This window comes from Budorcas taxicolor, chromosome 19, assembly GCF_023091745.1.
Source record: "Budorcas taxicolor isolate Tak-1 chromosome 19, Takin1.1, whole genome shotgun sequence".
Taxonomy (NCBI): domain Eukaryota; kingdom Metazoa; phylum Chordata; class Mammalia; order Artiodactyla; family Bovidae; genus Budorcas; species Budorcas taxicolor.
In genome coordinates, this window is record NC_068928.1 from 60,887,629 (window position 1) to 60,902,864 (window position 15,236).

General features: G+C 51.7%; 1 protein-coding gene across 1 annotated transcript in view; it reads left to right on the forward strand.

The window, feature by feature from the left end:
* The first annotated feature begins 7,740 nt into the window (after positions 1-7,740).
* Positions 7,741-15,236, forward strand: part of FAM20A (FAM20A golgi associated secretory pathway pseudokinase) — a 39,860-nt gene continuing 32,364 nt past the window's right edge. Inside the window, exon 1 of the mRNA XM_052658276.1 lies at positions 7,741-8,099. Coding sequence (XP_052514236.1) covers positions 7,741-8,099 — 359 coding nt within the window. The remainder of the gene's footprint in view (positions 8,100-15,236) is intronic.

Below are 15,236 nucleotides of genomic sequence, written 5' to 3' on the forward strand. Positions count from 1 at the left end.
GAATCTTTCAGCTGAGGAAACTGAAACATTTGGGGTTTGAGAAACATCATTTGTTATTTCACAAATAGCAGGCGGTTGGGAAAAGCCAAAAATGGATTTTCCATGTCAAATTTCTCTTCATCTATAAATCCTTCCCTTCCTGGGGAAATTTATAGGTTTCTGGCTTCCTTTTCCCTTTGGTCATCAAATTTAATTTCCCAGGAGTTTTTTTTTTTTTTCCCTTTCTCTGATGTTCCGTATCTTCTAGCTTATCCCTTCCTTTCACCTCCACTCCCCACTTTTATTCCTCTATAAATTCTAGAGATGACCAGACCTCCTGCTTCGCTAAGATCTATGTTGAGCCTTTGTATTTAACATCTCAAAACATCTGCCAGCATTTTTCATCCCTCTCTCCAGCCTCTGACTACACATATGCCTCTCTCCCTCCAAAGTGAGATTTTGACTTCTACCTTCCGTTGAACCCAGGAGACTCCCTCCCTCTTGCGTCCTTTCTATTTCTTTTTCTCCCCTGGTTCCTTCCCACCTGCCTTTAAACATACCCAGATCCCCTCATTTTGAAAAACCTCTCATTTTTCACTTTGTTCCTTGCCCACCTCTAGCTGCTTCCCTCTGCTCCATTCACTATCAAAGCTCGAAAAACATCATCACACAGGTTCTACCTGTATTTCCACATGACTGAATTGCTCCACGATTCCATGACCTTTTGCTTCCAACCCAAGCATTCAGTGGAAAGAATTACTCTTAACGTTCACAACAGTTTCTTTACTGACACATTCCTCAGCTTTTACTCAGTCCTTATTCTTCTTGATTTCATTGCTTCTTTCAACACTGACGGCCACTCTCCACCCCACCAACACCACCAGCTTATTTGCCTGGCTTTTCGTGTTAGTATCATGTTCTTCCTCTCAAAACTGTGACCCAGTCCTGAGTCTTGATAAACTTGAAGGAAGCACTCCTGGTTGCCACTGTCACTTGACCTAACAGAACAAGGTGTTAAACCCAGTCATGGAAAACTGTTCCCATCTGACAGTGAGCGGTGCAGGGATGAGCAGGTGGGCCATTTCTGATCCAGGATAAAGGGAAGGCCTCTCAGGAGCTCAGGGAAACATTCTACTTCCTGTAAGAGGGAGGCGCAAGGAGAAAAGCACTTTTTTCCTGCCCATCCCTTTTTCCTTGGGATGTTGTCACATAAGAACATGAGGTCCTGAGCTGTGCCACCTTGTCACCAAGAAGGAAGGTCAACAGAAGAGCACGGAAGCCAAGACTGTTTCTGAGATCAAGGAAAGCTTCCAAGTCAATGCTGTAACTTCTGACATGTTTGAGTAACAATAGGTCTAGATGTAAGTAATAACTATTGGCTATATTTCTATTATTTGCAGCCCAATACATTGAAACATTCTTCCAAAATGCTCTGCCTCATCCACTCTCAGAGAATACATTGTAGTGTCTATGCTGACATCATCAAAATCCTTATTTCCAAATGTCTCTACCACCCTCGACTCCCCAGATCCTAGATGCTTCCACTCGGATTCTCACACCATCAGCTTAAAGCGGCATGTTTAAATCCACACCGATCAGTTTTCCCCTAAAGTCAGCAGTCTTCAGTCACCTTCATAAAGACTAAGAAGCCCTTTGAGCTTTATTAGAAGGATGTGCACTTCCAACCAGCTAGTTGCGGTGGGGGGTGGGGTCAATGTGCAGACACGACAGACAGAATTTAATGTTCCTGTCTTAAGGAGGCTTATCTCTGTCTGGGTGTGCTGGGTACTTCACAATGGGTTTGGGTGTAAAGGCCTGGATGACGCACAGGATACTCAGCAGGAAGTGGCCAAAGATAAAGCTGAAATGAAGACCATCAGGAGACCACGAGAGACGCCTTCCTAAAGAGCTCGGATTTGGCAGTGTAGACTGTGTCAGATTTTAAGCTGAGGAACAGCATGATCAGGTTTACATTCTGCAGAAATAGCTTCAGCGACAGCATGGAGAATGGGTCAGAAGATGAAAGCCTGAGATACCAGAGCTCTCAAGGCAGTTAGCTGAGCCAAGCAGCAGTTGCCAAGATCCCTTCCTAGCTAAGGCAGCCCTGCCAGCGATGGAGCTAAGCACGGTGAAAACCCCCACCGACATGGACGCCTCCACCAGGGACTCCTGACTCCAGAGCTCTCTGAGGGGCTCGGAGACTGGCAGAGCTGCCTTGCAGTCAGATGGCCCCCTCTGCCCAGGAAATCTTGTGCACTTAGCCTCTGCACGCCAGAGAACCCAGCTGACACCACGTACGTGAGTTAACGCCTATTATTTGATTTGGTTAAATAAGCATTTAATAAACATTAAAGAGGTGAGAGGCTGGTGATTTCCTCAACTAACCAAAACTACCTAATACAGCGATTCTTACTCAAAGCAATTCACTTTCTATTAATTAATGTACTCAGTCCTCCCTGGTTCTTTACTTCTCTTAACTTAGAATATAACCACATTCCATCAATATTCCCTCCAAAATATCATCCATTTCTGTTGTCCTACTCTGTTCTTAAAATTTACCTTGCAATCAAATATTACACAGGAAAAATAAACAGGGATGAATCAATAAATCATGGCTAACAGAATTCATTCAAGCCCCTTTGTGTATGTCATTACTGATTATTTTCCAGATTCGACTATATTTGACATAAATGGGGTCGCACAGAGTCAAACACGACTGAAGCGACTTAGCAGCAGCAGTAGCAGTAGCTCAATCATTCAACACATAACTCCATGTGGCAAAAGCTCTGTATAGTGGGATGAACACACAAGGCATGTATTATGTCTGTTCCCAGGACATCATGGTCAGAAGCATTGCCAACAGGAGTAACTGAAAAAATTCTTGTTTCTGAGAATCAAACCGTTCAGTTAACAAAGACAGAGATTCATTTTCTCTTTCTTCCTCTTAATGCCAGTCATCATTGATCTCAGATTAATCTTCCAAGAAAAGCACATAGAACTACAAATATGTTGGCATTTCCTTCTTACAAGGAAAACAGCAAAGTAGGTAAAAATCTGCTTTCTCAGATTCTAAAGAGCCAGTACTGTCTTACTGGTACCGGTGGCAACCCACTCCAGTAGCTTTGCCTGGAAAATCCCAAGGACGGAGGACCCCGGGAGGCTACAGTCCATGGGGTCGCAAAGAGTCGGACACGGCTGAGCGATTTCACACTCAACTTTCAGGGGTCAGCAAACTACCAACCATGGACCTAATCTGGCCCACCATTTGTTTTTATATATATAAAGTTTTATTGAAACACAGAGATGTAGTGAGTTTACGTATCGTCTCTGGCTGCTTCCTACTTCACTGACAGTGTTGAATCGTTGCAACAAAGACCATCAAGCCACAAAGCCTAAAATGGTTATTATCTGGCCCTTAACAACAACAACAATAAAAATTGCCTTAGTTAAAACAGCGTGGTATTTTCTCACATAGTGGGTATTTCTTCACTCATCATTTTTCATTCATAACATTTTAACTGACATCTTAACATCACTGCTTATGTGTCAACCTGAAATTGGCAATGATTTTTGAAGATCACAATGAATGTTCTCCTCTACTTTTGATTAATAGGTGATTATTATTTTTCAATGAACCTAATCTTTTAAAAAAAATCTACCTCCCAGAAGACATTCAGAATTTTGAGTATTGTGCTCAATATTTATCCACGTTTGAGGCTAGCTTTAAACTGTAAGCTTTAAAACAAAAAGAGATTAATCTCCAAATTAGGCCAGAAATAAAACTATAGCCTTCAGAAAAATTAAAAGATAATTATCCCCTAACTGACATGTTTTCCTTTCTTTCCTTTTGGAAAGATCGCCTCTCTGAATAAAAGATGTCAGCCTTTTAAAATGCCTTTCATCCCCAGATCTTTTGACATCACAGACCTTCTTATTTTAATGGAGCAACATCTTCCTAGGAACTTATCAATGAATCATAGCCTGAGAATGAAGAGGAAAGGGAGGAGGTCTGCCCTGAAAGAAAGTGATGCAAGGAGGTTCCAGCCTTGATCCTGGCTCTAGGCAGTGAGGGCTGCACAGGCCACAAGTCTGTCCAGTAAAGACTTACTGAGCATGAACTGTGAGCTGGATCTTCTACCAAGGAATTTTCTGCAAGACACCAAACCTTTCAATCTTTTTCTACTTCTATATAGAAATATATGCAAAAATATATTTTAATGGGTAATAATGTATAAGTTGCAGTTACTACATCTTTTTACCTAATAACATAGACACATTTTCATGAAAATAAATAAATAGAGGAGCTTCCCTGATGGCTCAGTGGTAACGATTCTGCCTGGCGATGCAGGAGACACGGGTTCAATTCCTAATCTTGGAAGATCCCACATACTGCGGAGCAACTAAGTCTGAGCGCCACGACTACTGAGCTGGTGCTCTAGAGCCCGGGAGCCTCAGCTGCTAACGCCTGAGTGCCCTGGAGCGCGTGCTCCACAACAGGAGACGTCATCCTGATGACGGCATCGCGCCATCCTGTGTACCGCAGGAGAGGGCAGCCCCTGCTTGCTACAACTACAGGTAAGCCTGCATAGCAACAAAGACCCAGCCCAGCCAAAAATAAACAACATTATTAAAAATTTAAAAAAAATTATTTAAAAATAAATAAAAATAGAACTTCATTTTATAGATGAACCATCATTTTGCTTAAGCAGTTCTCAATTTTGGAACATTGAGTTTATTTCCTTTTTTCTTCCCTATACAGCAATAACCATTCTTTATCTAAATACTCATGTACACCTTTGATGACTTTCTTACATTTTTTAAAATGGAATTTAGAGGCCGAAGCCTGTGCCAATTGCCAATTCATCTCCGTTCCGAATCTGTCCCTCTTCCCCTGCCTTGTGAAACCAGAGCCGGACCCTGCACACGTTTCTCCTCCACCAGTTGGCACCACACGGGGCTTTGTCAACAGAGGCTGTTGGAAAAACCCCACAAGGCAGTGGTGGTAGAAAGACCAGGGGTTCTGGCACACAGCGGCTGGGGACAACACGGGTGTGAAGTGAGGGCCCACAGGTGAGGCTGGCGAGGAAGCCCAGGCCGAGACACGGAGAGCCGGAGCAGGAGCAGAAGGGAACGTGTATTTCCAGGAGGGAGAAGGAGCGGCTTAGACAGACCTTGAGGCTGGTGACACGCACTGCCCCATCCCGCCCCTAGATTTCTCTCTGCCCACAGCCTCCCCCACACTTAATATCCGGCTTACATATGCAGTTTGCCCTTGACCTTTACGGAGCAGAGGAAAAGGTGTTTAGACAATTTCTACTTGAGTTAGGAATATTGCTTCCTGAATGGAGCCCAGACAAAATGGGCGTGGAAGAAGGGAAGTCTTAAGACTCGTGATGGCTCCGTGCCCACACCCTTTGCCAGCCCGGAAACGAAAACCATGCTTCCTCCTCGTTGCTACGGACACAACGCCGACGGGTGCCTGACTCCTTCATCCTGGCCGCGAGGCCTAATAGGCACGTCCGAAGCGTCTTAGAAACTGGAGGCCTGCTCAAATTTGATTGCAAAAAAAGAAGGTGGTTCAAAAACCGGAAACTCCCACCAGGGTCCTCAGCTGAGCAGAGCAGCTGACAATGGGATCTTCCGGGCACCGCTCGTGTGGACGCGGCCCTGTAGGCCACCGCGTTGTATTGCTGACGTCGGTCCTTTCCTGGCGTCTTCCTTTCGATACTTTCCTGCCTTCGTCCCTCTCGTGAACAGTCTCCACCCTTCCCCAGTGCATGGCAGGAACCAAGAAGCAATTGTATTTCTGGCAAACGCATCTCTCACACTCACCACGTGCTGGGGCTGTTCAAAGTGGGTTATACAGTTAAAGTCCCTTAGTGAAAGTGAAAGCCGCTCAGTCGTGTCCAGCTCTTTGCGATCCCGTGGGGTATGCAGTCCATGGACTTCTCCAGGCCAGAATACTGGAGTGGGTAGCCAGCCATTCCCTTCTCCAGGGGATAGTCCCAACCCAGGGATCGAACCCAGGTCTCCTGCATTGCAGGCGGATTCTTTACCAGCTGAGCCACCTTAAGCCACACAGTTACTCTATGGGTGTGTGTGTGTGTGTGTGTGTGTGTGTGTGTTCTTCACTTGTGTCCGTCTCTGCAAGCCCATGGACTGCATCCTGCCAGGCTCCTCTGTCCATGGGATTCCCCAGGCAAGAATACTGGAGTGGGTTGCCATTTCCTCCTCCAGCGGATCTTCCTGATCCAGGGATCTTACCCCCGTCTCCTGCATTGCAGGCAGCCAACCCTATGGGGTAAGCTCTATCATTAGCTTCATTTACAGATGATGGGCTGGCAGAGGCCACAGGGATCTCCCACCAAGCCACGGGGGGAGGACCTCGAATCTGAACCCACAAGTCCAGGTGCGTCTGAGAGTTCTGACTCCAGGAGGGCAGGAGGGGTTTAACGAGCCAAGTTCACAGAAGGGGGACGTTCTGTGCCTGGGCGGGCAGCTCCTGGCAAAGACGTCTCTTCATACCCAGGAAGGGCTTGGGGGATGGAGGCGGGGTGGGCTACCTCCGCCGTCAGACCAGCATGTCTCCATCCCACCCCTCATTAAACGGAGGAGCCAGGAGTTCAGGGCCGGGCAACCACCTCGCCCTCCGTCTTCCTCAAAGGGAAAAGGACTCGGAAGGGGTGTGAATGACCTCACAGGATACCAGGGGAAAGCCTAACACAGTCCTTCAGTGATTCATTTGGGCGGACCCGCTTTCGCACCCAGCTGAGCACGAAGTTCGGAGTGGGGTCAGCGGGAGGGCCCGCTCCTTCGCGGGAGGACACGTTCCCGCTCGGTAAACGCGGGCACACCGGGGAACCGCGCTGCATCCAGGCAGGAAGTCGGCAAGACTCTAGGTAGAACCGGCGCCTTCTTTTCAAAGGTCAAACATTTTCCCTGGCTGAGCGCGGCTGTTCCCTGAGCGCCTACTACGCGCCAAGCGCCGGTCATTCTGGATCTGGACGGGGCTCTGGGGGAAGACGCAGACAGCGAAAGGGCCACACACACACACACGCACGCACGCACACACACACACCTGGCAGATCTTAAGGGGAAAGGCTTTCAGGGAGCTGTCTTGTTTCTAGGAAATAAACACGAAAATCGAAGGTCTCTCGCGCGCAGCTTTGGAGCCCGGTCAAGCGCCTGGCTGAGCCCCGAGCGGGGCCCGCGCGTCCCGGGCGAGAGGCCGGCGCGGCGGCCGGGCGACCAGGTGGCCGGGCAGGGCCGGAAGAGGGCCCGGAGTCGGCGAGCGGGCGGGCGGCGCCGGGGGCAGGTGCCAGCGGCAGTGGGCGGGGGCGGCGGCGTCACCCCTCCCCCGGGGGCCGGGCGCGCACACCAGCTCGGCCCGAAGAGCCGGGGGCACTGGCGTCCCCGCCGCCCGCCGGAGGAGCCGGAGCGACCGCATCCTCCGGAGAGACGCCCCGCGCTCCGCGCCCGCCCTCCGCCGCCGCCGCCGGGAGGCGAGCGCCGCCCGTCGCCGCGCCCCGGCGCCCCGATCCTCCACCTGCCGCGGCTCCCGGGGCGCAGGGGGTGTGAGAAGCAGGGGCCCGGGGACACCGGCCCCCGGGGGCCACTGGGCGCGGAGAGGGGCCGCCGCCCCAGCCCGCGCGCTCTGCGCCCGGGCCGCGACTTCAAGGGCGACCCCCTCGGAGGGGGCTCTGCGCGCGCGGCGCGTCCGGCCCCGGGGCTCGGGCGCCTCCGCGCGCACCCGGTGGGGCCATGCCCGGGCTGCGCCGGGACCGCCTGCTGACCCTGCTGCTGCTGGGCGCGCTGCTGGCCGCCGACCTCTACTTCCACCTCGGGCCCCGCGTGCGGCGCCGCCTGCAGCACCGGGAGCGCCCGCTCGGCTGCCCGTGCGCCCGCCGTGCCGCCTCCCCGGCCCCAGCCCCGGCCCCCTCGGCCCCGCGGCGGGTCGAGCCGGGCGGCGGCGGCGATCCCGGCTCCAAGCTGCGGGCCCTCTTCGCGCACCCGCTGTACAACGAGCCGGAGGAGCCGCCGCTCCTGGGGCCCGAAGACTCGCTGCTGGCCGGCCCGGAGGCGCTGCGCTATTACCGGAGGAAGGTGGCCCGCTGGAACAGGTGAGCCCCGCCGGGCACCCGGCCTCGCCGCGCGCCCCGCGCTGCGCCCGCACCCATCTCGGGGCGAGGAGAAGTTTGCAGGCAGTAGTAGCGTGCCTGGAGATGCTCCCACACCCGCTCCTGAGCCCCCGGGGTTCACTGCGGGCCGCTTCCGTTCCCGAGCCATCTCCTCGCTCTTTCGCCCGCTCCTGATGTGGGATCTCGGTTTTCCAGGATGAGGTTTCCAAACAGAGCAACTCCAGCGCTTCTCTGCACCCAGCCCTTAGCTCTAGACCTGGGCGCTTTCCAGAAACCAGGGATACTCCCGGAAACCCCGCTCTCCCCTCTTGTTTATTCCCTTGCCCCGGGTCAGAGATCAGGAGAGGTCAGCGGACCAGAGAGACAGTTTCCCTAAGTGGTCGCCACTCTGTTAAGTTTAAAGCGTGGCTTGCCCCTTTCTCCTGAGTGTTACAACCTACAAGCAGTTTTATTATTGTGGGGGTTTGGCTCACTTGGAGCTGAGGCTCCATGCTTTCATAGATTACCTGGAAATTGTTTTATATCCAAGACTAAATATAGAGGGGGAAATGCCAAACATATGTAGGGTAATATCAAGAAGGATTTTGTGTGTGTGTGAAGGGGTGGGGAGGGAGGGTGTTGGAGAAGCTGGGATGGTCAGTTCCGAGATGACAGAGGCCTTGGAGGAGTTAGGACTCTGGTTGAGTATGGACCGGTCTGAGGATAACTCAGCTCACTTTTGGACACATTCATCACTTTTCTTAACACGAGAGATTTCCAAATGAGTCCTCTTCGCTGGTTTTATGGGCCCCCCAGAGGATGGGCAAACGAAAGTCTCTGGAAATTTAGTGCTTGTCCAAGTAAAACCTGTTTGCTCATCATTCTATAGCGCTGAGAGTGGCCAGGGGTGGAGGGGGCCTTTGGAAAGTAAAAAGAGAAAAAATGAGAGTTATCAGCTGAAGTCGCTACAGTGCGTTTCGATTGCAATTCTATGGCTGATAATTTTATATTAGGAAGTGGTTCTCTTGCTAATTGAACGCAGTGAAAAGGCAGCTTGAGATTGCTTCTCAGACGCTGTCATTTTCTATATCACCTTTATTTCATCAACCACGTGAGGATCAGTGAACGACTAAATGATGCCCTTGGAGAATGATCGACACGTCAGCTGAGGATCTGGGGGACGCGGGAGACTGCGCCGTGTCAGTGTTGATCAGCATCCACTTATTCACACAGCTGTGACCTTAAATTCTCTATGTTACTTTGGTCCTTAAGGAGAGTCGGAGGAGTATTTTGGCAGAAAAGCAAGACTCTTTCTCACCAGTCTGTCCTACAGACCATTTTGAACTTGACTTCTGTGTTATTACGTGTCAGAATACCTCGTTCACTGCTTAGGAGTGATCTTGGCCGTTTAACAGTGGATGGGTGGGGGCTGGGGCCTTCGCTGTACTTGGAGGCAACGGGATGGGTTTGTGTGGTCAGTTGAATGTGAACAGTTGTGATATTGACTCATTAGTGAAGTGAAAGTCGCTCAGTCGTGTCTGAGTCTTTGTGAGTGTAGAGTCCATGGAATTCTCCAGGCCAGAATACTGCAGTGGGTATCCTATCCCTTCTCCAAGGGATCTTCCCAACCTACGAATCCAACCGGGTCTCCTGTGCTGCAGGAGCTGAGCCACCAGGGAAGCCCATGACTTCCTCTTAATCCGTGAGAGCTCAGATGAGGTTTGTGGGCTGTAACAGGAGGGGGAGCTGTTCTTCCAAGTGTTGAAACTGGACCCTAGAGGCAGAGAAGCTTCACCCAGAGTGCATGGTAAGCGTCCAGGCAAGGATGTTAATAATCATATTCCGGCTCGTGTGGTGCATATCGGGGCTTCCCTGGTGGCTAAGCTGGTAATGAATCCGCCTGCAGTGCAGAGACCCGCGTTCGATCCCTGCGTCGGGAAGATCCCCTGGAGAAGGGAACAGCAACCCACTCCAGTGTTACTGTCTGGAGAATCCCATGGACAGAGGAGCCTGGCGGGCTAGTCCGTGAGCTTGCAAAGAGTCGGACACAACTGAGTAACTAGCACTTCATCAGGCCAGAAGTGGACTGTGGGGGACTTCCCTGGCGGTCCAGTGGTTAGGACTCTGAGCTTGCAATGCAGGGGGGCCCGGGCTCAATCCCCGGTCAGGGAAGTAAGATCCCACGTGCCACATAGTGTGGCCAAAAAATAAATAAATAAATAAAACCATGATGTAGAAGAATTTTTAACAAAAGATAATGATCATCAATGGAACGTGGGAGACTCACTAGCCAGGGTGCGTCTGCCTCGCACTCAGAGTTCCGCTAGGAGAGACAGCCACCACCACCTTACGTGAGTCGGTGCCCCATCAACATGAGGACACGTGAACATACCTGCTGTGATGCGCAGGGCCAGCGAGCGCTGCAGGCTTTGGTGCCGATGGCGAGAACGAACAGCAGAGGAGAGAAGCAGGGAGGGACCGTGCCGGCCGCCTCGCTCTCGCACACACAAGCCCGCGCCCCCTTCCCTTGCCTGCAGCCGCTATCCAGCCAGTACTGAAAACCCAGAGCTCTGCACACGTATGTGGATGCCATCGTGCCGATGGTCACTTACCATTGACTGCTTTCCAAAATAACTGTGGCAGCAAAGCAGCTGCCTCACCTGGAGAAGTGCAGGTAACAAGTAGCCATATCAGCCTCCCTGCCACGTGCTCGGATGAGCCCGTTAGGTCTGCCTGACTGATTCTCCTAACCAGCGCCTAGCGAGTAATGAGTGAAGTCAGAGGTACGTTCCTATAACTTGAGCCTGTGACCAGAGTTAGGGTATGTCCCATCTTACCCGCCGCCTCCCAGCACATCCCGTTTTTATTTCAGTGGAAGATGGAGCTTACACACTTGCATGTTTCAGGTCCTCGATCAATATTCATTCATGGGATGTCAGTATCTAGTTGAGTTGAAGCAATGCGAAAGGCACGTCGTGGGTCAGGTGGGCGATCCCCGTGCTGACTTGAAGCTTCTTGCAGACCTCCTTAAATGCCATCCTTCCTTCCCTTCCTCTCTTTCCCCCTCAAAATGTAACTGAGGCACAGTTCAGTTCAGTTCAGTCGCTCAGTCATGTCCGACTCTTTGCGAACCCATGGACTGCAGCACACCAGGCCTCCCTGTCCATCACCAATTCCCAGAGTCCACCCAAACCCATGTCCATAGAGTTGGTGATGCCGTCCAACCATCTCATCCTCTGCCGTCCCCTTCTCCTCCTGCCTTCAATCTTTCCCAGCATCAGGGCCTTTTCTAATGAGTCAGCTCTTCGCATCAGGTGGCCGAAGTATTGGAGTTTCAGCTTCAGCATCAGTCCTTCCAATGAATATTCAGGACTGATTTCCTTTAGGATGGACTGGTTGGATCTCCTTGCAGCCCAAGGGACTCTCAAGAGTCTTCTCCAACACCACAGTGAGGCACAATCCAAGTTGAAAAAGTAATCTGGGAAAATGTTCCTGTCATATCGTTGGCCGCTGATCCCGCCAGTGGTCCAGCACCAGCCCTCGATGGGTGTGAGGACGCGAGGGGCACAGGGAGCCGGGGGGCCACAGGGAGCCGGGGGGCCACGGGGAGCCGGGGAAATGCGGTCGTCAGTATTTCAGACCTTAAACCAACAAGCTGCTGCTGCTAAGTCGCTTCAGTCGTGTCCGACTCTGTGTGACCCCAGAGACAGCAGCCCACCAGACTCCCCTGTCCCTGAGATTCTCCAGGCAAGAACACTGGAGGGGGTTGCCATTTCCTTCTCCAATGCAAGGAAGTGAAAAGTGAAAGTGAAGTCGCTCAGTCGTGTCCGACTCTTCACGACCCCATGGACTGCAGCCCATCAGGCTGCTCCGTCCATAGGATTTTCCAGGCAAGAGTACTGGAGTCAGGTGCCATCGCCTTCTCCGCCTTTTCCTGTCAAAGCAGTGATGAAGGGCAGCACATACCTGGAGCCCAGGTTCACGGCACCACTACCCTCACAGCTTTGAGGCTGAGCTCCGGGTTTTGCCCCCTCCCAGAAGCCGCCCAAGCCAGACCACATCTGTCCTTTGACTTGTCAAAGCCAGTCAGCTCGGCTTGGCCCTGCGCCCACATATTTTTGGTCGGTTCCTCTGTAACACTGGTTCTTACAGTCAAGGTCAAATGGGGTCATGCCTCCCTGGTATAAAAACTCCAGCAGCTACAACACAGACACAAATCCTCTTCTCTCTGCTTTTCTCTCTGGACCTCCTCCTCCGGGATCAAGACGGTTCTGTTTTCCTGCAGTTACCGGCTGTGTCTGTCTGTGCTCTTCCCCCATCAGATGCCCTGTCTCCCTCCTCCTGCGTACTTGCTCTCACTGAAGAAAGTCTGGCCCGAGACCCTCTTTGAAAGTCACAGCAAAGACACACTGCAGCTCTGCGAAAATGACAGGCGTTCGAGGGGAGTAAACTGGCCCCAGTTTTCGTAGAAGCTTTGAGAAGCTCCAGAAGCCGAAGCAGTGATAGGCGAGCAGGGAGAGAGCCAGACGAGACGAGAAAGAGTTTAGCCAGACACCAGAACCGTCTGGCCTAGGAATCGGCGGAGGGAAAGCTGCTTCCCACCGTGCATCTGGGCGAGGAAAAATAAAGTCTCTTCTCACCTCTTCCTTTTTGCCTCTTTCCTACTGATCTCACGCTTGCCCAGATCACTTGGAGAGCAGGGTTATTGGGAACGGGCAGCTCCCCTACAGAGCCTTGGATAGAAGCCCAGGGCCCAGCTCAGAGACACTGCTGTCCATCTTTCGCCCAGAGTCAGCAAGGCCAGCACCCCCTGCTGGTTCTTCCGCCAGTGACACCAGGCTGAGAACGGGTCTGAAAAGGGCCCTCGGCCACCACCTGCGTGTGGTTAGCAGAAGGGGTGGGAGTCTGGGCGTCCGTTTCTCTTCTCTCCCAGTTAGAGCCTTGCTGGGCTGGTTGGGGGAAAGCTATGACTTCAGTGGTTTCTGAGTCCCTGGACTTTCAGCTGGAGGAAATCTCCCCACTCTTGTCAGAGCCAAGAGCTCCAAGCAGATGGTTTCGGAGAGGGCTGGGCCAGCTTCCTGTTGCCTCATCCCAAAGCCCAGTCCTCACTGCGGTCAGCGTGGCAAAGACCCAAACCGGGGAGGGTACCACGCAAGGCAGACCCGCACGTCCTGTCTCCAGTGTCATCAGAAAGAAGCCCTTTGGCCAAGAGCCGGAAGGCGCTCATCGACTCCTCTGCTGGTCCCAACAGCTGCCACCCCGCCTCCTTCACCCCCAGCCAAGTCCTCGTCCATCTGCGAGAAGGGCTGGCCAGTTCTCTGCATGCAAATCCTGCCCGAGACAGGCGTGATAGCTGCCAGGTACGTGACATACACCTGCTAACTCAGGCCTCATGATTTCTCAGGAAGAAGGTGTATGATTCTGAGACGTGTCCCTAGAGGCCGGCCCTGGTGTACACAAGCCTCCTTGCTCAATCCAGTGCAACCAGGCCCTGCAGGAAAGGGATTTTACAGATGTAACTAAACCTCTCTCCCAGAGAGGGTGCCCTATCCCAAGGGCACCCTCTCTGGTTCAGTCGCTACATCATATCCGTCTCTTCAAGACCCCATGGACTGCTGCTCGCCAGGCTCCTCTGTCCTTCACCATTTCCAGAGTTTGCTCAAATTCACATCCACTGAGTCGGTGATGCCATCCAACCATCTCATTCTCTGTCGTCCCCTTCTCCTCCTGCCCTCAATCTTTCCCAGTAACAGGGTCTTTTCCAATGAGGCGGCTCTTCCCATCAGGTGGCGAAAATATTGGAGTTTAAGCTTCAACATCAGTCCTTCCAATGAACACCCAGGACTGATTTCCTTTAGGATGGACTGATTGGATCTCCTTGCAGTCCAAGGGACTCTCAAGAGTCTTCTCCAGCACCACAGTTAGAAAGCATCAATTCTTTAGTGCTCAGCCTTCTTTATGGTCCAACTCTTACATCCTTACATGACCACTGGAAAAACCACAGCTTTGACTAGATAGACCTTTGTGGGCAAAGTGATATCTTTGCTTTTTAATACCCTGTCTAGGTTTGTCATAACTTTCCTTCCAAGGAGTAAGCTTCTTTTAATTTAATGACTATAGTCACTGTCCACAGTGATTTTGGAGTCTAAGAAAATAAAATCTGTCACTGTTCCCACTTTTCCCCCATCTATTTGCCATGAAGTGATGGGACTGGATGCCATGACCTCAGTTTTTTGAGTCTTGAGTTTTAGGTCAGCTTTTTCACTCTCTTATTTCACCCTCATCAAGAGGCTCTTTAGTTCCTCTTCACTTTCTGCCATAAGGGTGGTGTTATCTGCACATCTGAGGTTATTGATATTTCTCCCAGCAGTCTTGATTCCAGCTTGTGCTTCATCCAGCCTGGTATTTCGCATGATGTAGTCTGCATATAAGTTAAATAAGCACAGTGACAATATACAGCCTTGACGTACTCCTCTCCTGATTTGAAACCAGTCTATTGTTCCATGCCCAGTTCTAACTGTTGCTTCTTGACCTGCATACAGGTTTGTCAGGAGGCAGGTAAGGTGGTCTGGTATTCCCATCTCTTGAAGAATTTCCCGCAGTTTGTTGGGATCCACACAAAGGCTTTAGCGTAGTCAGTGAAGCAGCAATAGACGTTTTTCTGAAACCCCCTTGCTTTCTCTATGATGCAGTGAATGCTGGCAATGTTGGCCTGGCTATGTTGGACCTGATTACATGAGCCCTTTGAAAGCAGAGTTTTCTCCAGCTAATCAAAGAAGAGGAAGTCGAATAAGGGCTGGAAGTGCCTCTGCTGACTTGCAGATGGGGGCGGCGGGGGGAGGGGGCTGTGGCAAGAGAGACAGTAACCTTGAGGACCTAAGCTGGGCCCCAGCTGACAGCCAGCCAGGAAACAGGGCCGTTGGTTGCACAACCACCAGGAGATGAATTCTTCTAACAAACATGGCAGCAGAGCCTCCTGCAGAGTCCCCGGATGAGCACTCAGCCTGGCGGACAGCTCGACCTCAGCCTTGTGAAGGCTGTGCTGGGCACTCAGCCACGCTGAGCTGGAACCCTGGCCTGCAGAGTCCCTGGATGAGCACTCAGGCTGGCGGACAGCTCGACCTCAGCCTTGTGGAGCCT